At 41.5% G+C, this 27,273-nt stretch overlaps 1 protein-coding gene across 1 annotated transcript in view; it reads left to right on the top strand.

Moving 5' to 3' along the window:
* Positions 1 to 27,273, top strand: part of PITPNM3 (PITPNM family member 3) — an 876,999-nt gene that overhangs the window by 697,983 nt on the left and 151,743 nt on the right. Inside the window, exon 7 of the mRNA XM_069761259.1 lies at positions 21,403 to 21,522. Within this exon, the coding sequence (XP_069617360.1) occupies positions 21,403 to 21,522 (120 nt within the window). The remainder of the gene's footprint in view (positions 1 to 21,402; positions 21,523 to 27,273) is intronic.

Below are 27,273 nucleotides of genomic sequence, written 5' to 3' on the forward strand. Positions count from 1 at the left end.
CTGTGCAAGGTTTGAGCACTAGCTGCCCTGAGGAGCAGATGCGAAAGGAAGGAGCTTCAGGAAGGGGTGAGATAATCAATATGCCCCTATCTGTGCACCCGAACCAACTTAGAGATATGATTAAGAATGTTCTGTCTGAGTCTTTAGGGGAATGTTTGAATACTTCTTCTATTCGTTTGCAAACACCTGCTATTTTCAGAGGGTATCCCTATACCTCTGAATACATATAAGGAGGCTCTGACATGTGAACTTACACCTCTTGGATTCCATTTGAGCTCGGCGGTTAAAGAGCTCATTTGGAATAATGGCTATGTCGATTTATTTTCATTACTTCCACGGAAAGACAATACATTTAAGTCAGATAAAGACGCTAAATTTGAAGATGACCCTAAGCGTGGCCCATTGAAGTCTTTTAATAATTGGCTTCAAGCTTTCTGTATTTATTCAGCAGTTTTGGGGGACAAGTCTCCAAATCTATGTAGTAAGCTGTTTCAGCACATAGATATTATTTTGGAAGCCTTTCGCAATTTTTGAGGCACTGCGTGGCTCCATTATGATGAGGCGTTTAGGCAGAAATTGGCAGTACACCCAAATATTTCTTGGGGTGTAAAAGATGTGGGCTTGTGGATAAATTTGATGCTTCCACAAAGGCAGTATTCTAGCAAACAACCAGTTTCTAGTTTTCAGAGAAAAGGGGTCTGTTTTGCTTTTAACGAGTCTGCATGCAAATGGGGCAACTCATGCAGATTTCGGCATGAGTGCTCCTTTTGTGGGAACCAGCATCCCGGGTCCAAATGCTTCTGTAAACAAACTGCTCAAGCATCCTCAAGGGATCCAATTTCAAAGAGCTCAGACCCCGGTGAGACTATCAGAAATGCTATGGTGGTTAAGCATTTATCCAAATCAAGCGACCAGTAATCTTTTATTTAACGGATTTTGTCATGGCTTTGAAGTACCCCAATTTAATGGCCAGGGTTGTGTCGTGGTAAAGAATCTGGCATCTTTATATTTGCATAGTGATGTGGCTAGGAAGAAGATTTTAGAAGAACTGAGTTTAGGTAGAATCGCGGGCCCATTTTCTTCTCCCCCATTTGAGAATTTTCGGATTTCTCCATTAGGGATTGTCCCAAAAAAGGAAGCGGGTCGCTTCCGCATGATCCATCACTTATCATACCCTGAAGGTTCTTCGTTGAATGACGAAGTGGATAAATCCCTGTGTTCAGTTTCTTACTCTTCTTTTGATTCAGCAATTGATCTTCTCAGGAAATTTGGTAGGTTCTCGTTAATGGCCAAATCTGACATTAAGTCTGCCTTTTGATTGCTTCCTGTCCATCCATCAGGTTTCAATTCTTTGGGCTTTCAGTTTGATAAGCAATTTTTCTTTGATATGTGTTTACCCATGGGGTTTTCCCTATCCTGTTTTTACTTTGAAAGTTTTTCGTCTTTTCTTCATTGGGTAGTTGAATCCAGCTCTCAGGACTCTGGAGTATTACACTACTTAGATGATTTTTTGTTTGTCGGTCCTTTTTCCTCCAACTCTTGTCGGGATACATTAAATTGCTTCATAGCCGTGTGCGAGAAATTTGGGGTTCCCTTGGCTGGCGATAAAACCTGCTTACCGACCAATGTGATCGAATTTTTGGGGATTACTCTGGATTCAGTTAAAATGGAATGTAGGCTTCCGGAAGACAAAATTTCAAAATTGTACAGTTCCTTGGATAGATTCCTGGCCAGAAAGAAGGTAACTCTGAAAGAGATGCAATCCCTGCTGGGCCTGTTAAATTTCGCGTTACGCGTTATTCCAATGGGTAGAATTTTTTCTAGACGACTTTATAACGCCACCATTGGGGTTTCGTCTCCCGAGTCACATATCAGAGTCTCATTAGATTTGAAAGAGGACGCTAAGATTTGGCGCGCATTTTTATTTTTTTATTTTTATCAGGTTACAACTGTAAATCCTGTTGGCAATCGTCTTTTGCTTTGGCAGATACCTTCAATTTTGCTTTTTCTTGTGATTCCGATGTAGGCCTTGGTATCCTGTTTTCCCCTCATTGGGTATCTCATAAATGGCCTGATTCTTGGGTTCATAACAATTTAGTTGGTAATGTGATGGTGTTGGAACTTTTTTCTATTTATGCAGGTCTTTATTTATGGGGTCACCTAATGAGGAATTCTAGGATTATAATCCTATCTAATAACAAAGGCGTTTTATTCGGGATTAACACACTTTCTTCGAAAAATCTTTGGGCGATGAAAATTTTGAGGCAACTAGTACTATTATGCCTAAAGCTAAATATATGGTTGAAAGCCAAGTTGGGAAGAAGTAAGCTGGATTCAGTATCGGATTCTCTGTGTTATCAACAATGGGAAATTTTTCATCATCAGGTTCCTACAGCAGATGTGGATCCGACGCCTTGCCCTCAGGAGCTTTGGGACATGGTCTTGAGCTAATTTCACATTTTATTGAAAACTCATTATCGACACGATCATGGGCTGACTATTCAGCCGCATGGCAGCAATGGATTAATTTTTGTGGTGTAAATAGTTTTGATTACAGTGTTTCTAGCCCCATCTCTGGTTTAAGATTTGTTGAATTTCTTTGTAAAAAAGGGTTATCGTATTCGGCGGTCGCAAAATCCTTGGCGGGGGTGTCATTCTTTTTGAAGTTGTTTGGGAAAGTTCCATTGACAGGTTTGTTCCCTATCAAACAATTTTTGAAAGGGTTTAAGAGAACTAATTTTAAACCAGATACGAGACTCCCGATTTCCCTCCCGCTCTTAAAAGACCTATGTCTATCCCTTCTGAAAGTGTGTTTTAGCTCATTTGAGTCATCTTTATTTTCGTCGGCATTTTCGTTGGCGTTTTTCGGAGCGTTACGAGTAGGTGAAATAGTTTCGGCAAAGAAAAATAATATATCAGGATTGATGGTCTCCGATGTTATGGTTTTGGATTCTCATTTATTTCTTTATATAAGGAGATCCAAAACAGATCAGTCAGGCAGGGGTTTCAGATTGAAACTTGATGCTGTTTCAGACAAGGATTTTTGCCCAGTTGAGAGTGTCAAGAGGTGGTTGAGTGTTAGGCCTAATACATCTGGGCCGTTGTTCGCTCATTCGGATGGCAGTCCAGTAACCATTTTTCAGTTTAATGCAGTATTAAAAAAGTGCTTACGAGTTTTAAAAAAGGATCATTTAAGATTTACTTCCCATTCTTTCCGAATAGGGGCAGCAACGGAGGCAGCTAGAGCTGGTTTACAGGATTCCCAGATTATGCGTCTGGGAAGATGGGAATCGGATAGATTTAAATTGTACATAAGACATGAATTATATGATAATGATAACCAAGTTTAATTTTATTTCAGGTTCCAAGATAATATGGATCGTGGGACACTCTTATGTTTTTTGGGCTCAGAAGAGAGCTAGGCTGCGTTTTTATTCGGAGAACCTTTCTTTCAGCCAGGATATTGCTCAAGTCTTTTGGCATAGTGTAAGAGGGATGTCGTGGTATAACCTTCCAGTGGAGTTTAAAAAAATGTTTTTCTAAGTTTACTTCTCCGGATTTGGTAATTTTTCATCTAGGAGGGAATGATCTCGGGAAAACCAAAACCTTGGAATTATTAGCTCTTTTGAGATCTGATTTAGTATATTTTAAACAGTTTTCTCCTAATTCCTCTTTTGTTTTTTCGGAGATCATTCCTAGGTTGTTATGGAATTGCTGCGAACTTTCTTTTATGGATAAAATCCGGAAAAGGATCAACCGAGCAATGTCAAAATTCCTTCCCATGATTAGTGGCTTCTCCTTTAGACACGATGACCTTGAAGGATTTGTACCAGGCCTTTACAGGCATGATTTTGTTCACCTTTCAGATATAGGTTTGGACATTTTCAACCTAAACCTTCAGACGATAGTGGAAAAATGGCTGTGTGCTAGTGGAGGGGCCAGGTTTCTTTGAACCCTGGCGTGTGGTAAATCGCCCTTATGGGTGGTTGGTTATGATAACGGTGTAAACTTCTGGTTATTTTAAGATTGAAATTTTAAGATCAAATTTTATGTTATGGAAATTTTGAGTAACTCTAAAATAAATAACACGGCCATTTTTTCCCACATTCTGGTTGTCTTGTGTAAATTTATTGTATGAATGGGCCTTGTGTGGCCATGTTAGCCCTCCCCCGTCAATAATATTAAAATTATAGGGGGGTCTCATGGCCTCACAGGCTCTGAAGGAAAGCTTTAATTTTGTTTCATGTTTATTTTATGATAATATTGGGTTAAAGGTAAGCTTTGGCCGTTTTTGCCAGAAGCAGTTGAATCCAGTATTTGAATGTGTTTTTTGGCGCTCAAACACGAGCTCCTGATTGGTTAACGCCGGTATCGGCGGGCTTTTTCAGGGCTATAAAAAGCCCTCAGATTTGAATTTCACCTCAGTCGTCGGTGAGCTGAAGAAACCGAAGACCCCGCCCACCCACCCTCTGTTTCAGTGCTACCCTGTCGTGTTAAGTTATTTTGTGAGGTAAATCGCCCTTATGGGTGGATTGGTTATGATAACAGTGTAAACTTCTGGTTATTTTAAGACTGAAATTTTAAGATCAAATTTTATGTTATGGAAATTTTGAGTAACTCTAAAATAAATAACACGGCCATTTTTTCCCACATTCTGGTTGTCTTGTGTAAATTTATTGTATGAATGGGCCTTGTGTGGCCATGTATAAGGTCTATGACCTTTCTGGGCTTTCTTAGATTAACAGACAAGGAGAAAACACTGGAGTAGGATATCCACATGACTACAGGCATACTCTGTGAGTTCTCAATATAAACCGCAGTTGTTAAAGGGACTGTCCAGGTCTACTTTATTTTTTTACTATCTGCCTAAAAACTAACAGGCAGGTAGTTGCTAAGGCTAGGTTCACCTTGCATTAATAGGTTAACGCTAGCGGACTCCGTTACATGGCGAAATTGTCGCAGTTAACGCCATGCAATGGATCCGTTAGCGCACCCATTGACGGCAATGTGCTTACAGATCTCTAGCGCATCGCTAGCGCATGCCATTTTCAGCACGCGCTATCAATATCCTGTTAGTTTTGGACGGACCGCGGACGCTGCTTGCAGCGTCCGAGGTCCGTCCCTCGCTAGCGCAGAACGGGTATCTGCACTAGCGGGATCACCAAACGTGATCCCTTTTGGGACATTGCGTTAGCGCAATCCATTAGCATATGTGCTAAACAGATTGCCCTAACGCAATGTGAACCTAGCCTAACAGAGTCAACTAACTGCCTGTTCTACCTAGCGGTGGCTCCAAGCGTTCACTGATCGCTCCTGCCAGCGATTCAACTATTCCCCATCAACAGAGCAACTCTTCTTCTTCTGGACATCTCTGTCAACATAGTGTGACTGCCGGCATCATGCTGATTGACAGCAGGCTCCACACAGTTAGGCAGCTATCAGCTTGTTATGATACCCATAGTTATCAGCATGACGGCAGTCACGTCCAGTCAACAGAGCTGAGCTTAAGAGAAGCTGTTGACATTGTGTCAACAGAAGCTGCTGAATCGCTGCCAGGAGAGGTCTGTGACTGATATGTGCTGGTAGAGATCGGCGCTGTGCACAACAATCAGGTAGCTAGCAACTACCTGCCTATTAATTCTTAGGTCCGTAGTAAAAAAAGTTATACAGCCTTGGATAACCTTTATTATTCCTATACAGGAAAACAGTTGGGTATAATAGGCCAAAAAAATTCTCTAAAAAAAAAAAGGAAAATGTGCAATGTTTAAAAATGACCTGTCACTCAGGATAAATATGCAGTTTTTTGTTTCACTCAACACAAAGTCTGATGTTCTCCTGAATCTGGAGACATTTTCTTTCCTTCCTGTGTCTTTCTATTCCTGGGATATGGCGCCCACTTCCCTGTATGAAAATTTAATATTTTTAAGTCACCTGAGTGGCGTCTACAACTTTTCTTTGTGGGTGTCTCCTTGGAGACTACAACCAGTTTGCTAAAAAAGACTACATTTAGATACAGGGGAAAGGGTGTCATATCTGAAGAACGGGGTAGCCCAGGGACAAAAAAATAAGAGTGGCATTTACACCAGGTTTAAAATTTAAATTTTCACGGCAAATGACAGGTCCCCTAATGATGAGAAAAGGCTGTGGGGACAAATCAGTGCAATGAATCAGCCGATAAAGAAGACAAAGTACTTCGAAACGCCTAGAGGTTAAACCGCACTGTCCCTCATATGCCGTGTATTGGATTTTATTGATTCTATAATCAGCAGCATCTCCTATTACCTCAGGTCCTCTTATGAAGCACATTGTTTTTCCCTACTATATATCATATTTTTGTTTATAAAGCATCCACAAGCCAGGTCTTCAGCAGCATATGTGCGGTTCGGCAGGTGGATCTGGGAGCATAATAAGGCCGGCGTCACACTAGCGAGTTTTACGGACGTATGAGCGCATAAAATACGTCCGTAAAACTCGCCTAACAAACGTCCCTATTATTCTCTATGCCCCTGCTCCTATCAGCCGTATTTTACTGATCCGTATTATACGGTCTTCTACGGCCGTAGAAAATCGCAGCATGCTGCGTTTGTCACCGTATTGCGCAAAAAAAAGCCAATGAAAGTCTATGGAAGCCAGAAAAATACGGATTACACACGGACCATCAGTGTCACTTGCGAGAAATACGCAGCGGTGTTAGAGAGAAAAGCCGGCAATTCAGTGCGGTGTACAGTAAAATCACACTGACAGCTTACAGTAGAATAGGTAGAATAAATGTGTACACATTGAATAGGTATATATATATATATATATATATATATATATAATATATATATATATATATTATATATATATATATATATATAATATATATATATATATATATATATATATATATGTCAGTGAGACACATATATATACATAGTAACATAGTAACATAGTAACATAGTTAGTAAGGCCGAAAAAAGACATTTGTCCATCCAGTTCAGCCTATATTCCATCATAATAAATCCCCAGATCTACGTCCTTCTACAGAACCTAATAATTGTATGATACAATATTGTTCTGCTCCAGGAAGACATCCAGGCCTCTCTTGAACCCCTCGACTGAGTTCGCCATCACCACCTCCTCAGGCAAGCAATTCCAGATTCTCACTGCCCTAACAGTAAAGAATCCTCTTCTATGTTGGTGGAAAAACCTTCTCTCCTCCAGACGCAAAGAATGCCCCCTTGTGCCCGTCACCTTCCTTGGTATAAACAGATCCTCAGCGAGATATTTGTATTGTCCCCTTATATACTTATACATGGTTATTAGATCGCCCCTCAGTCGTCTTTTTTCTAGACTAAATAATCCTAATTTTGCTAATCTATCTGGGTATTGTAGTTCTCCCATCCCCTTTATTAATTTTGTTGCCCTCCTTTGTACTCTCTCTAGTTCCATTATATCCTTCCTGAGCACCGGTGCCCAAAACTGGACACAGTACTCCATGTGCGGTCTAACTAGGGATTTGTACAGAGGCAGTATAATGCTCTCATCATGTGTATCCAGACCTCTTTTAATGCACCCCATGATCCTGTTTGCCTTGGCAGCTGCTGCCTGGCACTGGCTGCTCCAGGTAAGTTTATCATTAACTAGGATCCCCAAGTCCTTCTCCCTGTCAGATTTACCCAGTGGTTTCCCGTTCAGTGTGTAATGGTGATATTGATTCCTTCTTCCCATGTGTATAACCTTACATTTATCATTGTTAAACCTCATCTGCCACCTTTCAGCCCAAGTTTCCAACTTATCCAGATCCATCTGTAGCAGAATACTATCTTCTCTTGTATTAACTGCTTTACATAGTTTTGTATCATCTGCAAATATCGATATTTTACTGTGTAAACCTTCTACCAGATCATTAATGAATATGTTGAAGAGAACAGGTCCCAATACTGACCCCTGCGGTACCCCACTGGTCACAGCGACCCAGTTAGAGACTATACCATTTATAACCACCCTCTGCTTTCTATCACTAAGCCAGTTACTAACCCATTTACACACATTTTCCCCCAGACCAAGCATTCTCATTTTGTGTATATGTATATATATTATTATTTCATACAGCGCTAGATAGCTTTAAAGCCGGTAATTCAATTGCCGGCTTTTGCTATCTTCTTCTTAAACCCGACATGATATGAGACCTGGTTTACATACAGTAAACCATCTCATATCACCATTTTTTTTGCATATTCCACACTACTAATGTTAGTAGTGTGTATATGCAAAATTTGGCCGTTCTAGCTATTAAATGAAAGGGTTAAATGGCGGAAAAAATTGGCATGGGCTCCCGCGCAATTTTCTCCGCCAGAGTAGTAAAGCCAGTGACTGAGGGCAGATATTAATAGCCTGGAGAGGGTCCATAGTTATTGGCCCCCCCGGCTAAAATCATCTGCCCCCAGCCACCCCAGAAAAGGCACATCTGGAAGATGCGCCTATTCTGGCACTTGCCCACTCTCTTCCCATTCCCGTGAAGCGGTGGGATATGGGGTAATGAAGGGTTAATGCCACCTTGCTTTGTAAGGTGACATTAAGCCAAATTAATAATGGAGAGGTGTCAATTATGACACCTATCCATTATTAATCCAATACTAGTAAAGGGTTAAAAAAAACATAAACACATTATTAAAAATTATTTTAATGAAATAAAAACAAAGGTTGTTGTAATAATTTATTCTACATTCAATCCGTCTGAAGACCCTCGCTCTGTAACAAAGAAAAAATAATAAACCAATAATATACATACCTTCCGAAGATCTGTAAGGTCCCACGATTTAAATCCATGCGCCCTCTGCTGGTTGTTCCTGGAGCGTGGGAACTTTCCTAGAAAGCTCCCAGGCTCGAGTTCATATGAGGACAACCAGCAGAGGGCGCCTCACCACAAATGAAGGTAAATATAGGTCATTGACCTACTTTACCTTCATTCCCCGGGGTTTTGCAGCCAGGAGCACCGCTGCATTAACAGAGCTCCTGGCTGCAAAATATTTTAACCCCTTCAGATGGATTTACATCGAGGGTCCTTACAGATCTTCAGAAGGTATGTATATTGTTGGTTTATTATTTTTTCTTTGTTACAGAGCGAGGGTCTTCAGATGGATTGAGCGTAGAATAAATTATTACAACAACCTTTGTTTTTATTTCATTAAAATAATTTTTAATAATGTGTTTGTGTTTTTTTTAATCCTTTACTAGTATTGGATTAATAATGGATAGGTGTCATAACTGACGCCTCTCCATTATTAATTTGGCTTAATGTCACCTTACAATAGCAAGGTGGCATTAACCCTTCATTACCCCATATCCCACCGCTACACGGGAATGGGAAGAGAGTGGCCAAGTGGCAGAATAGGCACATCTTCCAGATGTGCCTTTTCTGGGGTGGCTGGGGGCAGATGTTTTTAGCCAGGGGGGGGGGCAATAACCATGGACCCTCTCCAGGCTATTAATATCTGCCCTCAGTCACTGGCTTTACTACTCTGGCGGAGAAAATTGCGCGGGAGCCCACGCCAATTTTTTCCGCCATTTAACCCTTTAATTTAATAGCTAGAACGGCCAAATTTTGCATATACACACTACTAACATTAGTTGTGTGGAATATGCAAAAAAATGGTGATATGAGATGGTTTACTGTATGTAAACCATGTCTCATATCATGTCGGGTTTAGGAAGGAGATAGCAAAAGCCGGTAATTGAATTACCGGCTTTAAAGCTATCTAGCGCTGTATGAAGTAATAATATATATACATATATGTGTCTACTGACATATATATATATATATATATATATATATAGACAGTATATATGTTTTGGTTTTTTTTTACACATGGATCCCTTGTATAGCTGTATGTCGGTTTTGCAAGCCTGCGAGTAAAACACGCAGTACGGATGCCATACGGATTACATACGGAGGATGCCATGCGCAAAATACGCTGATACACCATGCCTACGGAGGAGCTACGGACCACTATTTTGAGGACTTTTCAGCGTATTACGGCCGTAATATACGGACCGTATTGTCTTACGCTGAGTGTGACGCCGGCCTAAGTGTGTAGTTTCTCACGTATACTCTGTCCTTGGAAAGACGTAGCTAAGCAGCAATGATGAATGTGAGTGTTGACATATGTATGTACTGTACATACACATGAGAAACTGCGATGACTTGTTTTATTACAGCTTCTATTAACACTGAATAGAATACGATATTTAAATAAAACAGCTATGTATAGAGTTCTAAAAAAAAGGATCTTTCCAGTAGAAGCCATTGTATCCCCTTAGTCAGCCAAATTTCTTCTTTATGAATTGCTTTTACAAAGCGTTTGTTACTTTGTTCTGACACCGCACTTCCAATTTTGCACTGCACAAGCAAAAGCTCTATATAAACATTACAATTCATCCTTCTTCCATTGAAGACAGTGTGAAGAGGTTGAGAAAGCCAGCAGTGAGTCCATTTACAGCCAGACACTGGAAACACATCATTAATGCTAAGGCTAGGTTCACATTGCGTTAATGGGTTAACACTAACGGACTGCGTTGCACAGCGAAAATGTCGCAATTAATGCCGTGCAATTGGTCCGTTAGCGCACCCATTGACAGCAATGTGATTTTTAGCTGAAGCGCATTGCTAGCGCATGCCACTTTCGGCACGCGCTAGCGATGTGCCGTTCTTTTGTGACGGACCTCGGACGCTGCTTGCAGCGTCTGAGGTGACTCAGAGGCCCGTTCCTCGCTAGCACAGATCGGGGATCTGCGCTAGCGGGGAGGGTGAACGCCGACCCTCTAGAAACATTGCGTTAGCGCAATCCGCTAGCGCTATGCGCTTAACGGATTGCCCTAACGCAATGTGAACCTAGCCTAACTTCTGACAAATCATCAGTGTGCAGTGAAACAAGTTCCAAAATGCCAATATGTCCAGAATGAAAGCTGCGACTGCAAAACTTGTTGGAAAAGGAAAATACATTCTGTGGTGATCAGAAATTTGCACAAAAAAGTGTTAAAAGTTAGAAAGGAAATTAATTGTACTCATATCAGAATAGACAGTACTGACCAATGCTTCTCACCCTAGGTTAGGAAACTCTAGGAAGCTGAGAGGCCCCCATACACATTAGTGATCAGCCAATAGTCTAACGTGCATGGGGTCTCCTGACTGTTGGGCTATGTGCACACGTTGCGTTGTTTCGCGTTTTTTCACTGTGAAAACGCTTAAAAAATGCTTACTAAACGCATGCCATTATTTTTAATGCAATTCCACATTGTTGTGCCAATGCTGCATTTTTTTCCACAAAGAAAACGCATTGTGGAAAAATAATGCAGAATGTTCATTAATTTTGCGGAATTTCCGCGATTTTGCTGCTATATAATTGTATTGGGACGCGAATAAAATGCGAAAAAAACGCGAGCGGATTTCCTGCGAAAGGAACAAAGCGAAAGCAACATGGGCACATAGCGTTAGGAGTGAAAAGGATTTGGCACTTGGATGCTGACAGCTAACTGTTTTGTTCTCTGGGAGATAAGACACTGGTAGAGGACTCTAATGTTGAGAACACAGGAGCACTAACCAGAGAGCTTGTTGTCGAACATTTGGCCGAATGGTCAATCTGTTTTGTTTGGGGGGGGGCTTTTGAAAGTAAATTGCCTTGCGCAGGCGTGTACTACGGAGGACATAGAATGAACTTCAGTCCAATATTGCGGCCAGCATGCAGCCAGCGGGTAAGGAAAGGGTGAATCAAACACCCAAAAACTCCGCCCATATGACCGAAAACCGGTCCCGCCAAATTCAGGTGACAGGTTGCATTTAAAGGAGTAATTTTTCTGTTGTTATATATATTTTTGGATACCTTTATATTGCATATCCATTTTCTCTGTGATTTGTGTTTTTTAAATTATCCTACACTCGAAAACCCCTATGAATCCTTATGGAATCTTTTATTCTCAGTGATATTTCCATGGGCTCCCTAGGCGCACGTCATGACATCAATGTAGTTAGGTAGATAGATACAGGTGCTTCTCACAAAATTAGAATATCATCAAAAAGTTAATTTATTTCAGTTCTTCAATACAAAAACTGAAACTCATATATTATACAGTATAGAGTCAATACAGAGTGATCTATTTCAAGTGTTTATTTCTTTTCGGCAGATTCAATTCACATCATATTTGTTTGAGCATCAAGATGAGCGAGTTTGTCGAAATTTAAATTTGGCAGGGAAATTCAAATTGCATCAAAATGATTCTCCATTGCACTGATCAAATTGCAAAAAAACTAGGATAGAGGAAATTTAGCATTTTTTAAAAAAAAATTGAGGCAAATTCAATTCACCTCAAGCAAATCTTTTTTTCTTGCAAATCAAATCTCTCCACCCGAATTGAGCCAAAGACCCCATTAGAATTTGCTCAACCCTTCTGCAAGGCAAATTAGAAGCCTTAAAATCTTAATGTTGTTCCCTCATTTCCAACTCCCTTCTATGTGACCAGACTCCAGAATAGTGGCCCATTAGGCATTTTGTGTGTTTCTCCACTTTTGTGCTCTGTGTCTAAAATCAAATCTCATAAATGATACATTTGCTGCACAAAAAAAATAGAAATGGGAAAAAAATTACTTGACACATATGCTAGATTTCTAAAATCTGTCTTTGTTCTGAGATGTGTCCGAAAGGGAGAAATTAAACATTTGCATAACTTTGCTGTTTTGCAGGGCCGGTTTTAGGCAAAGTGGGGCCCTAGGCAAAAGTTTAAAATGGGGCCCCAAATGCTACCAAATTGCATCATCACACAGAAACATTTCGGTTGCAGATACATGCGCTGATTTCAGGCCACTAAACGAGTGTGATTAACAATATTGAAGTCATTCGCCGCTGGTTTCCGGCCACTTTACACCGGCTGAGGAATAATGATAGGGACAGAATAATCACTAGTAGATCAATCTGTCCACATACAGAACCATCTTAGCAGCATATATGCAGTTTTCACCGGGCGATGTGCTGCTGAGAACAATGATTTTTGTTGCGGCATAACCGATCCAATCACTCGATGAATATCTTGCATTTTGCACTCCCCCTATATCGCATATACACAGATACACACATATTATACGCACGGACATACACATACCCTGGTGCTGCCGTGCTGTCCCGTGCAGTGAGCTCCGCTCCCATCTCTTCACAGTGAGGAGATGCCGCAGCTTGCTGAGAACAGAACAGTGGAGGGAGCAAATATACAACTTCAGTCCTGCTCTTCCTCCACTGCTGGCCCTGACTTCCTGTGTGCTGTGCGGCAGGGCCCCTGACTGTAGGCGAGTACTCACCAGTCTTCATTGGGACGAGCCATGCAGGAGAACAGAGAGACAGCAGCCAATGAGCGCTCTCCTCAGACTGGTTAGGAAAGCGTTCATTGGCCAGCATCTCTCCCTGCCTGACACGCCCCCCTTTTGAACTCCTGCACTACGTGCGCCGCTCTCTCCCTGGCACTGGGTGTTAGCATGATTACAGGATGGAGTGAGAGGGGCGGGGGCCCGATGCTACATGATATGGGGCCTGCCTGCAGAGACCACCCTCCACCTCTCGGCCGCAGAGCAGTGGCACCAGCGGTATGTCCGCCCCTGGCTGGGGGCCCCTAGGGCAGTGGGGGCCCTAGGCAACTGCCTAGTCTGCCTGCCCCTAACGCCGGCCCTGCTGTTTTGGTGAATTAAAGAAAACTTATTTAACAATTATTCTCTTCTTTCTGAACAGCTAAGCTCTCATTAGTGTTATAAAGCCTCTGCTCCTTCCAGTAAAGCTCCGCTTTCTTACAAGTGTGCAGTGTGGAATAGCCATCTTTAAGAATTTATTACAGGAGCATCTACTGTACTTTGTCTCTATAATGTTTAGTCTGTGCTTCTGACAGGGAAATAGAGAGCGCAGAGGGATAACTTATGAAAATATGCACAATTTCACTCTCCTGTAAAATGAATAAATCTCAGCCCCTCGATAACTGTGCAATTATACCGAACACCCACATTGCCTACGCGATAATCTGTTTGTTTAATAACAATAATGTGATTTATTTTGGAGAATATCCGAATTTCTGAAACAGCCCTGGCTTTAAGCCACTTTAATATGCACAAGCATAGCCCGCATGCCGAGAGTGCTGAATAGCAAGATTAGGGAAAGAAATATTACACCAATTAGAAGAGGCTATTATACACCCATGGAAATAGCAATCACTTCTTGGAAAATGGGTCACACATTTCCTTAAACCTTCCAATGCTTGAAGGGACAGTGAACGTTATTCCTCAAAATTAAAGTTTTAGGTATTATGTTACGAGATTTTCTTGTATTTACTTTCCTTTCTAAACACAATGGTGCCCCATTTTTTAAGGTAAAATCTTACTACTTGCACAAATGAGAAAATCATTTTTATTAAAAGGTCTAATAAACAGGCATAACACTAACAAAAGTATTGACCTGCATCTTATTATACATATATTGTGATGCTTTACCTCTCTCCATCGATCCAGGGACAATGAAACCAATGATTTTCATTTTCCGTACTCTTCCAACACAATACACAGCAGCGACTCTAATTATAGCAATATGGAATGGGAATCAATATGAATATGTTGTATAAATTAGATATATAATGTGTTTCAACTTTCAATAGATAGAAAAAAAAATCCATACCTCTGTTAAAAATGCAAGTTTTTTGTTATGTAAAAAAAATCTTACCAAGGAAAATAATTTCAGATATTTTTCCACTGTTAACCCCTTTACCACCTTGGAATTTTCCATTTTTGTATTTTCGGTTTTTGTTCCCCTTCTTCCCAGAGCCGTAAGTATTTATTTTTCCATCAATACGGCCATGTGAGGGCTTGTTTTTTTGTGGGACAAGTTGTTCTTTTTAAGGACACCAGTGGTTTTACCATATTGTGTACTGGAAAACAGGAAGAAAAATCCAAGTGCGGTGAACTTGCAAAAAAAAGTGCAGTTCCAAAATTGTTTTTTTTTTTTTGCTTACCATGTTCACTAAATGCTAAAACTGACCTGCTATTAAGATTCTCCAGGTCACTTAGGCTATCTGCACACGCTGCGGGTTTTGCTGTGGATCTGCAGAGTTTCCGCAGCTGCGGGTCCCCAGCGGTTTCCCATGCGTTTACAGTACAATGTAAACCTATGGGAAACGCAATCCGCAGTGCACATGCTGCAGAAAAAAATGCTCGGAAACGCAGCGGTTTACATTCCGCAGCACGTCAATTCTTTGTGCGGAATCCGCAGCGGATTTACACCTGCTCCATAATAGAAAACCGCAGGTGTAAAACCGCAGTGGAATCCGCACAAAAACCGCAGTAAATCCGTGGTAAATCCATGGTAAATCCGCAGGAAAAACGCACAGTTTTTGTCCTGCGGATTTATCAAATCCGCTGCGGAAAAATCCGCAGAGGATCTTTCTACTTGTGCACATACCCTAAAAGTTTGCAGATATCAAATATGTAAAGGTTCTTTTTTATTTACGGTATGTAGTGAAAAGAAAATCTAAATTTTGTAAAAAAAAAAAAAAAGTGGAGACCCACTCCACTCCATCTCCATTTTTCGGGAACTGGGGGTGGGTGAGGGCTTATTTTTTGCTCACCGAGCTGACGATTTTATCAATACCATTTTGGGGTAGATACAGTATTTTTCTCTGCTGTTATTGCAGAATGCCAAGAATGTGCAAAGCAGTCATCAAAGCAAAAGGTGGCTACTTTGAAGAACCTAGAATATAAGACATAATTTCAGTTGTTTCACACTTTTTTGTTAAGTATATAATTCCACATGTGTTAATTCATAGTTTTGATGCCTTCAGTGTGAATTTACAATTTTCATAGTCATGAAAATACAGAAAAATCTTTAAATGAGAAGGTGTGTACTGTATGGGGCTCATTGTACACTGGAGCAACATATATGGATCCATCATACACTGCAGCATCATATATGAGGCTCATTATACACTGGATCATCATATCCATATATATGATGCCCCAGTGTATAATGAGCCTGGAGTATCATATATGGGCCCATCCTACACTGGAGCATCATATATGGGGCCCATTATATATTAAGCATTATATGGGCCCATCTTACATTGGAGCATCATATGTGGCCCATTGTATATGGAGCATCATATGCGGCCCAATATATATGGAGCATTATATGAGGCCTTTTCTGTATGGAGCATTATATGGTGCTCATCATATACTGTATGGAGCATTATATGGGACTCATTATACTGTATGGAGCAATATATGGGGCTCATACTCTATGTGGCCCATCCTATGCTGTATGGAAGATTATATGGGGCCCATTATATATAGAGCAATATATGGGGCCCATCATATACAGGAGCATTATTTGGGGCTCATCATATACTGTATGGAACATTATATGGGACCCATTATGTATGGAGCAATATATGGGGCTAATTATTCTTTAAGGAGCAATATATGTGGTTCAGTTTACTGTATGGAACATTATATAGGGTCCATTATTTTATATGGAGCAATATATGTGGCTCATTATTCTGTATGGAGCACTATGTGGTGTCCATAATACTGTATGGAGGACTATACTGTCTGGTTTCTGAGCTATTGTAGAATTTATAACATATATCACTCATGTAATGTAAGAAGTAAGTTCAATCTTTGGCATTGTACTGTACCTATATTTCTTTGCCGTATCTGTGCATCATGAATTGTGGTATGTGTTAAAGGGGCCCACTGAGACTCTTTTGCCCGGATCCAACAAAAACCTGGAGCCAACCCTGGGTTAATGTCACCCATAGTGTTGAGCGATACCGTCCGATACTTGAAAGTATCGGTATCGGATAGTATCGTCCGATACCCGAAAAATATCGGATATCGCCGATACCGATATCCGATACCAATACAAGTCAATGGGACATCAAGTATCGGAATGTATCCTGATGGTTCCCAGGGTCTGAAGGAGAGGAAACTCTCCTTCAGGCCCTGGGATCCATAGTGAGGTGTAAAATAAAGAATTAAAATAAAAAATATTGATATGCTCACCTCTCCGGCGGCCCCTGGACATCACGCTGGTAACCGGCCGGCTTTTTTGTTTAAAATGAGCGCGCTTAGGACCTGCGAATGACGTCGCGGCTTCTGATTGGTCGCGTGCCGCTCATACGATACGATACGATACACTTTATTGATCCCGTGGGAAATTATGGTATCACAGCAGCACGACTTAAATCATAAAAATCATAAAGGAATTACATAGTTGACATGACAGTGGAGTTGACAGAAGAACATTATACATTATACATTAGAATAGGACATACACAACGAGTGAACTGGAATGTAGAGAAATAAGTAGACATTCACCTTGGTGGTTTAACCCTAGTGTTATTGTTGTACATTCCCATGGCAGTTGGCACAAACGATTTCCTATATTTTTCCTTCTTACACCTCAGAAGTATAAGCCGGTTACTGAAGTTGCTCTTCTGTCTCATGAATAGCTCATATAGTGGATGTGCATTATTGTTCATAATTGCCACACACTTTTTCAGAGTTCTTTTCTCCACTACCTCCCCAAAAGAGTCCAGATTACAGCCGACAGCAGAACTTGCCTTCTTAATAATCTTATTCAGCTTATTAGCATCAGAGGCCCGCACACTACTACCCCAGCACGTGATTGCAAAAAAGATGGCACTTGCCACCACAGATTGGTAGAACATTTCTAACATTTTGCTACACACATTAAAAGACCTCAGTTTCCTTAGGAAATACAATCTGCTCATCCCCTTCTTGTAGACAAACTCTGAGTGGCATCTCCAGTCCAGTTTGCTATCCAAATGGACCCCCAAATATTTGTAACTCTCCACCTGCTCTACCTCCTGACCAGCAATAGTGATCGGTAAGCATTCCAACTTAATCCTGCTATAGTTGGCCACCAACTCCTTGGTTTTCTTAACATTTAGTTGTAGATAGTTACCATTGCACCAATCCACGAAATTCGACACCACCCTTCTGTATTCCTCATCCCCCTGATCTCCCCTAATGCATCCCACAACCACGGAGTCATCCGAAAATTTTTGAAGGTGGCAAAGTTCAGATTTATACTGAAAGTCTGAAGTATACAGTGTGAATAGAAAGGGCGCAAGCACCGTTCCCTGGGGGGCACCTACACTGCTCAATAATCTGCTTGACACCACTGCTCCCATCTGTACAAACTGTGGCCGATCTGATAGGTAGTCAGTTATCCAATTTCTCATCCCCTCCTCAACCTTCATATCAGTCATCTTTTTGTGTAGTAAAAGTGGCTGCAGGGAGTTAAATGCACTCGAGAAATCGAAGAACATCGCTCGCACCGTGGTTCCGTCAATCTCCAGAAATGAATGTACCCTATGTAACAGAGAAAGGATAGCATCATCCACCCCCAATCTATGTCGGTAGGCAAACTGAAGGGGATCGATAAAAGCGTTAACCCTCGGTCTTAAGTGAGCAAGCACTAATCTTTCCAAGGCCTTCATAGCATGAGATGTTAAGGCTACAGGACGATAGTCATTTAGGGTTGCAGGAGAAGTCGTCTTGGGTACCGGCACCAGACAGGAAGTTTTCCATAACACTGGTACCCTCTGTGTTTGTAGACTTCCATTAAATAGGCGTGTAAAGACAGTACACAGCTGGTCTGCACAAACTTTAAGGACACGTGAGCTGAGTCCATCAGGTCCTGCAGCTTTACCAATGTTAAGTGACTTAAACTGCCTCCTCACATCATTTTCGGATACTCTAAAATTAGTCTGCTCATCCTTCAATATCGATGTTGCAGAATTTGCACCCAGTTCCCATCCACTATCAGTTGGTATTACACATGTACTGCTAAATCTGTTGAAATACTGATTCATCTCATTAGCCTTGTCCATTGTTCCTCGATCATTTTCAGGCCTCAGCTTAAGCCCAGTCAGTAATTTCATTCCTGACCAAACTTCTCTGGTATTATTGTGGGACAGTTTCTTTTCAAGTTTAATTCTGAAGGCTTCCTGGGCCTCCTTTATTTTATGCTTCAATTCATGCTGTATCATTTTAATTTCCTCTTTGTCACCCAGTTTAAATGCCTTTTTTTCCTGTTGAGCAAATGCTTCAATTCCTTTGTTATCCATGGCTTGTTGTTTGCAAAACACCTAGCCGCGACGTCATTCTCATTCACTAAACTCCTAATTCTAGGAATTTAGGACCTGCGAATGACGTCGCGGCTTCTGATTTGTCGCGTGGCGGTCACATGAGCGGCACACGACCAATCAGAAGCCGTGACGTCATTCGCAGGCCCTAAACGCGCTCATTTTAAACAAAGAAGCCGGCCGGTTACCAGCGTGATGTCCAGGGGCCGCCGGAGAGGTGAGCATATCAATATTTTTTATTTTAATTCTTTATTTTACACATCCCTATTGATCCGATACCGATACCCGATACCACAAAAGTATCGGATCTCGGTATCGGAATTCCGATACCGCAAGTATCGGCCGATACCCGATACTTGCGGTATCGGAATGCTCAACACTAGTCACCCATGATCTGTACAAGTCCATCAAGAAATAAACTGAAATCATTTGATGAGGGGGCTAAAATAATGGGGTTGCTTAAAGGGAACCTGTCAGCCCCCAGGTCAATTTATAAAACTCATTATTTGCAGCGTTAGTAGTGGTGAAGGTGGCTCTTATTTTTATTATCCCTAGGAACGCTGGAATAATGAGTTTTATAAATTTCCCACCATACCCCTATTGAGTCAGGAAGGTATGTTTTCTCCCCCTGACTCAACCACCTTGCAGCCATCCATCATCCCCCTCTGGCCTCTGGGTGCCGCCTCTTCTCTTTCTCGTGACGTCACCGGCGCCTGTGCTCTGCAATCAGTTCTCGGGCATGCACCGTGCGCACTGCCAGGGAACTTACATCAGGTGATGTAAGGATATCGTGCCTGCATGTAGCGGAGGCCTCAGATCCCGCCTTGCAGTGTGGATGTATTCCACAAGTCCGGGTCCGACGTCTCCCACCTTCATGCGATGACGTCCTCTTCCTTGCTTCTGTCGCAGCTCCTGCGCAGGCGTACTGATTTGCCCTGTTGAGGGCAGTGTAAAGTACTGCAGTGCGCAGACGCTGGGCCTCTCTGACCTTTCCCGGTGCCTGCACACTGCAGTACTTTGTTCTGCCCTCAACAGGGCAGAGAATTACGCCTGCGCAGGAGCCACGACAGGTGAAAGGAAGAGGATGTCATTTCATGAAGATGGGAGGCGCTGGACCACCGGATGCCCACCGGACCGAACCTGGGTGAGTATAATCTAACTTGTTTTTCTTATCTTTCAGGTTACATCGGGGGCTCATCTACAGCATTATAAAATGCTGTAGATAGGCTCAGACTGGCCCATAGGGGAACAGGGGAATCCCGTGGTGGGCCCCGTACAGATCTGGGCCCCCATACACCTGTATGGGCAGTATTTGGCATAATTCACTTGATTTACTCTGTACAGAAAAAAGCAGCAGCTCATCATTCATCATACTGTCCATTTTATTATATAGAGGTGTACGTAAATTTGTGAAGGAGGGTAGTGTAATATTTGTATGCAGGTGAAAAGTGCTCCCTCCCCCCAAAGTCAATGTTACTGGGGGGCCCTTTCACCCCAGTCCAAAACTGGCTGTAGGTAAGCCCTAATGGCGGTGGCTGCAGCTTATATGTGAAAAATGAGGTGGCAGATTCCCGTTAAGCAAATTAAGTTGGGGATTTGGTCAAGATTTTTGGGGTCCTCAATGCTGAGAAATACAGGTAGATATTTATCCAGCAAGCAATACCATCAAGGAAGCTTCTTACTGGCATCAAATGTGTTCTGTATCAGGACAAAGACCCCAAACATACAGCCAATATCATTAAAAACTATCTTCAGTGTAACTATATTCAGATTAAAGAACAAGAAGCCCTGAAAGTTTTCATATGACCCTATAGTGACCAAATATCAACATCATGAAGGCTGTCTGGTATTATATGAAGAGACAGAAGGATCTGTAGTTAGTTCTCCAAGATGTTTGGGATAACTTCCCTGCTGAGTTCCTTCAAAAACTGAGTGCTTGAGTATCAAGATGTATTGATATTTTGATGCTGTTTTGAAGGCAAAGGGCAGTCACACCAAGTATTAATTTGATTTAGATTTCTCTTTTACTCATTCCCGTTGCATTTTTAATTAATAAAAATAAACCAATAATATTGTAATTTTTAAAGCATTTTTACTCTGTAGCAGGTTTTCCAGATCTGTGTAAATTCCTAAATGCACTGCAGCTAACCTTATCTGATTCTAGATTTTTCACTTTCACACACTCCAATCCTTACTAAGAAACAATGTAATTTTCTTGTTTTCTGCTAGGTCTGTCTGATCGGAGACTGCGTTGGTGGTATACTTGGTTTTGATGCTCTGTGTTACAGTGCCAAGACACCTGGCGAAAGTCAGAACAGCAGCCGGAGGGGAAGCGGCAGCAGCACACAGGTACATAACTAATGACAAGTGTGGTTGTAGTGGATCCTAATTTTTTTCAACCGGGTAACCTTTAGAATATACGGTAATTGCATCTGTAATATCCGCAACTTGGGAAATTTGTATTTATTAATAAAAAAACAGAATATACATGATCACTACTTTGTGTCCAGCAGAAATCCAAATCTCAAGGCAGATTCCAATTTAAAAAAAATGACTAGATTGTTATTATTATTATAGCGCCATGTATTTCATGGCGCTCTACGTGTGAAAAGAGGTATACATAATAAAAATCAGTACAGTACACACAGTCTACAGGGGATGGGTGAGGATACAGTAAGGGTAGAACTGCTTGTGCAGTGTTAAGGTACCGTCACACTAGACGATATCGCTAGCGATCCGTGACGTTGCAGCGTCCTGGCTAGCGATATCGTCCAGTGTGACAGGCAGCAGCGATCAGGCCCCTGCTGTGATATCGCTGGTCGGGGAAGAAAGTCCAGAACTTTGTTTCGTCGCTGGATCTCCCGCTGACATCGCTGAATCGGCGTGTGTGACGCCGATTCAGCGATGTCTTCGCTGGTAACCAGGGTAAACATCGGGTTACTAAGCGCAGGGCCGCGCTTAGTAACCCGATGTTTACCCTGGTTACCATCGTTAAAGTAAAAAAAAACAACCACTACATACTTACCTACCGCTGTCTGTCCCCGGCGCTCTGCTTCTCTGCTCTGGCTGTGAGCACCGGGCAGCCGGAAAGCAGAGCGGTGACGTCACCGCTGTGCTCACAGTCAGAGCAGAGAAGCAGAGCGCCGGGGACAGACAGCAGTAGGTAAGTATGTAGTGGTTGTTTTTTTTACTTTAACGATGGTAACCAGGGTAAACATCGGGTTACTAAGCGCGGCCCTGCGCTTAGTAACCCGATGTTTACCCTGGTTACCGGCATCGTTGGTCGCTGGAGAGCTGTCTGTGTGACAGCTCTCCAGCGACCAAACAGCGACGCTGCAGCGATCCGGATCGTTGTCGGTATCGCTGCAGCGTCGCTAAGTGTGACGGTACCTTTATGCTGGAGCGATGGTTGATGCAATAGATAAATTCATGAATCAAAATAAAGGGTGGGAAGCTATATGCCATAAAGTCACAAAAGTTTTATTGATACAATATTAAAAAAGTCAGAAGTAAAAAAGATAAATATGGGGACAACAAATGCAAAAAACAGCCATAAAAAGGTACAAGGAGTCAAGGTGATATATAATTCATATATTCATAGTGAATCCTAAAAGTCTGAGTTACTCTGAGGCCAAAAAAATGGATAAATATTTGGATATATATGGAGAAAAAAAAGCTTTAAAAAATCACGGTGTGATATGTATTTAGGCCACTAGAGTTGGTTCAGGAAGGACATTTCATCCATTAAATGCATTCCATTTCCAAAGAGTCAAGAAACAGCTAACTCTATATCTCCAAAAGAAGGATACTATAGATAATGTGTTTAAATGCATAAATACAAAATGTGCAGCAATATCCTGCAAAGAAAGGAAAATTAATGTAAGGGAAGTTATGAGGAGCTGAAGGAAAGGAAATACCAGTGTTGCTGGAATGTAGGCACTGTACCTTTAAATGGCTGCAGCACCCAGAAGCGCATTTCGCGTTAAGCTTTTTCCAAGGGAGTGTGCGTGATGCCTGATGGTGACATTAACCCCCCACACTATTACCCCACTTGCCATCCCTACAGGGCAAGTGAGAAGAGCAAGGCTAAGTGCCAGAATTTTCTAGGGTGGCTGAGAGCTGATGTTTTTAGCCTGGGGGCCAGTATCTATGGCCCCTTCCTAGGCTATTAATATCAGCCCCCAGCTGTTTGCATAGCCTTTGCTGATTATTAATTATAGGGGGACCCTACGTAATTTTTTTAGGGTCCCCAATTTTAATAGTCAGTAAAGGCTAAGTATACAGCTGTGAGCTGATATTAATAGCCTGGGAAGCTCCATGGGGATTACCCCCTTCCCAGGCTATAAACATTTGCCCCCAGTCATCGGCTTTCCCTCTGCTAGTTACGAAAATTACACTGGAGCCCACGCCATTTGTTTCAGAAAAATAATCTTTAATTAATTAAATACATGTACAGTAATTTTCACACACACTTTGCTAATTGTATTTGACACTGACATCTATATATACCTATATCTGTATTTACTGTGTGTAATCCATCTCTTCTATCCTGTTGGCTTCTGCTGTGATTTTGCACTATCACGGCTGCTGAATTACCGGCTTTTCCTCTAACTATCTATCTATCTATCCCATATCTATCTATCTGTCTATCTATCTAATGTGTGTGTGTGTCACTGACATCTATATATACAGTGGGGCAAAAAAGTATTTAGTCAGTCAGCAATAGTGCAAGTTCCACCACTTAAAAAGATGAGAGGCGTCTGTAATTTACATCATAGGTAGACCTCAACTATGGGAGACAAACTGAGAAAAAAAAATCCAGAAAATCACATTGTCTGTTTTTTTTAACATTTTATTTGCATATTATGGTGGAAAATAAGTATTTGGTCAGAAACAAACAATCAAGATTTCAGGCTCTCACAGACCTGTAACTTCTTCTTTAAGAGTCCCCTCTTTCCTCCACTCATTACCTGTAGTAATGGCACCTGTTTAAACTTGTTATCAGTATAAAAAGACACCTGTGCACACCCTCAAACAGTCTGACTCCAAACTCCACTATGGTGAAGACCAAAGAGCTGTCAAAGGACACCAGAAACAAAATTGTAGCCCTGCACCAGACTGGGAAGACTGAATCTGCAATAGCCAACCAGCTTGGAGTGAAAAAATCAACAGTGGGAGCCATAATTAGAAAATGGAAGACATACAAGACCACTGATAATCTCCCTCGATCTGGGGCTCCACGCAAAATCCCACCCCGTGGGGTCAGAATGATCACAAGAACGGTGAGCAAAAATCCCAGAACCACGCGGGGGGACCTAGTGAATGAACTGCAGAGAGCTGGGACCAATGTAAAAAGGCCTACCATAAGTAACACACTACGCCACCATGGACTCAGATCCTGCAGTGCCAGACGTGTCCCACTGCTTAAGCCAGTACATGTCCGGGCCCGTCTGAAGTTTGCTAGAGAGCATTTGGATGATCCAGAGGAGTTTTGGGAGAATGTCCTATGGTCTGATGAAACCAAACTGGAACTGTTTGGTAGAAACACAACTTGTCGTGTTTGGAGGAAAAAGAATATTGAGTTGCATCCATCAAACACCATACCTACTGTAAAGCATGGTGGTGGAAACATCATGCTTTGGGGCTGTTTCTCTGCAAAGGGGCCAGGACGACTGATCCGGGTACATAAAAGAATGAATGGGGCCATGTATCATGAGATTTTGAGTGCAAACCTCCTTCCATCAGCAAGGGCATTGAAGATGAAACATGGCTGGGTCTTTCAACATGACAATGATCCAAAGCACACCGCCAGGGCAACGAAGGAGTGGCTTCGTAAGAAGCATTTCAAGGTCCTGGAGTGGCCTAGCCAGTCTCCAGATCTCAACCCTATAGAAAACCTTTGGAGGGAGTTGAAAGTCCATGTTGCCAAGCAAAAAGCCAAAAACATCACTGCTCTAGAGGAGATCTGCATGGAGGAATGGGCCAACATACCAACAACAGTGTGTGGCAACCTTGTGAAGACTTACAGAAAACGTTTGACCTCTGTCATTGCCAACAAAGGATATATTACAAAGTATTGAGATGAAATTTTGTTTCTGACCAAATACTTATTTTCCACCATAATATGCAAATAAAATGTTAAAAAAACAGACAATGTGATTTTCTGGATTTTTTTTTCTCAGTTTGTCTCCCATAGTTGAGGTCTACCTATGATGTAAATTACAGACGCCTCTCATCTTTTTAAGTGGTGGAACTAGCACTATTGCTGACTGACTAAATACTTTTTTGCCCCACTGTATATATATATTATTCTATGTGTATATATCTATTCTATCTTTTCTATTCTAACCTGTCACGCTGTGATTTCACTGAACACGGCATTTGAATTACCGGCTTTTATTCTGTCTTTCACCGAATGTTACCGACTTTTTCTGATTTTAAGAAAAATGCTTGTGTTGCCGATCACAAATCCGAATGCCGAATTTATGTTTGACAATAGTTTTCCAAACATATTCACTCATCTCTAGTTATACCTGACATATCTGCAGGCTCCTCTCAGCTTCATCTTCCATATCACAGGCAAGCAGGGTTCCAATATTGTTGCAATACAGCAGAGCTTAGAGAGAAGCACAAAAGTGTTTGCAAGAAGACAAATTTCATTTTACCTGTTCTGTGTTAGTTACTTGTCTCACACTGGTAACTTCCCTTCATGTGAAATAAGCTGTGGAGGCAGAGTTATCTCCAGGTACCATCAGCCCAGGAGCCTGGAAGAGGTCATTTATATAAAGTGATAAAAGATGATTTCTCAGGAGCAACACAGCTGATATGAGGCACAGAGGTAGGGCTCTCCTCAGCATTCTCTAACCGGTATGCCCATATTAATAGTTTAGATAGGTTAAATATGGTAACAGATTCCCTTTAAAATAAAAAAATTACAATTTTTTTTTTGCTAAAATGCAAAGGAAATGTGTCATCTTTAACGTTAGGCCTTTTGGAGATCATTTGATTTTGAACTTGTCTAATTATTCACAATAACAGTAATTTTGACCAGGGGTGCCCAACTTTTACATGCCACTGTATGTTTTCTTGGTGGGATCAGTCTGGCTCAACATTATGGTACAAAATTTGTTTAGAGGATGATGAGAGACCTCTTAGATGTTTCTACAGATATATACTAATTTATGCGCTAATATTCTCATCTCATTACTCACTTGGCATGTCCAATAGAAATCCTATAAATATTGTGACAAGGTTGCTGGTAAAATACTGGAGGAGTGATATGTATCACTGAAGATGTTAGCTTCAGTGAAGTGAACCTGGGAAAATGCTCTAGCACACTAAGTTCTGAGAGGTGTTAACTGGCCATGTTAAGTGCTGGGTTTTCTAGTGAACAGCTGAAGAGTGGGTGGGAGGCTGCCCACCATATCTCCACCCCATGGTGTCATCCAGAAGCTAAATGTATAGCCTTTGGGCTTATTCACTGTTCCGTGTACTCTGGAGGAGAATTGAGCTCTTGGTAAAAAGAGCTGAAACCTGATTCCTGTATGGATTATTTAGTCTAGAAAAAAGACGACTGAGGGGCGATCTAATAACCATGTATAAGTATATAAGGGGACAATACAAATATCTCGCTGAGGATCTGTTTATACCAAGGAAGGTGACGGGCACAAGGGGGTATTCTTTGCGTCTGGAGGAGAGAAGGTTTTTCCACCAACATAGAAGAGGATTCTTTACTGTTAGGGCAGTGAGAATCTGGAATTGCTTGCCTGAGGAGGTGGTGATGGCGAACTCAGTCGAGGGGTTCAAAAGAGGCCTGGATGTCTTCCTGGAGCAGAACAATATTGTATCATACAATTAGGTTCTGTAGAAGGACGTAGATCTGGGGATTTATTATGATGGAATATAGGCTGAACTGGATGGACAAATGTCTTTTTTCGGCCTTACTAACTATGTTACTATGTTACTATGTTACTATGTTACGGGTGGATGTCCGCAGTTATAAGGACTGTAGTGAGTGCTATTTTGTTTGTTTATGTAAAAAAGACGGAATATGTTTATTTTGTTTTGAACTGGTTTATGAAGCCTGTTTTAATAAATCAG

This window comes from Ranitomeya imitator, chromosome 3, assembly GCF_032444005.1.
Source record: "Ranitomeya imitator isolate aRanImi1 chromosome 3, aRanImi1.pri, whole genome shotgun sequence".
NCBI classification, from domain to species: Eukaryota; Metazoa; Chordata; class Amphibia; order Anura; family Dendrobatidae; genus Ranitomeya; species Ranitomeya imitator.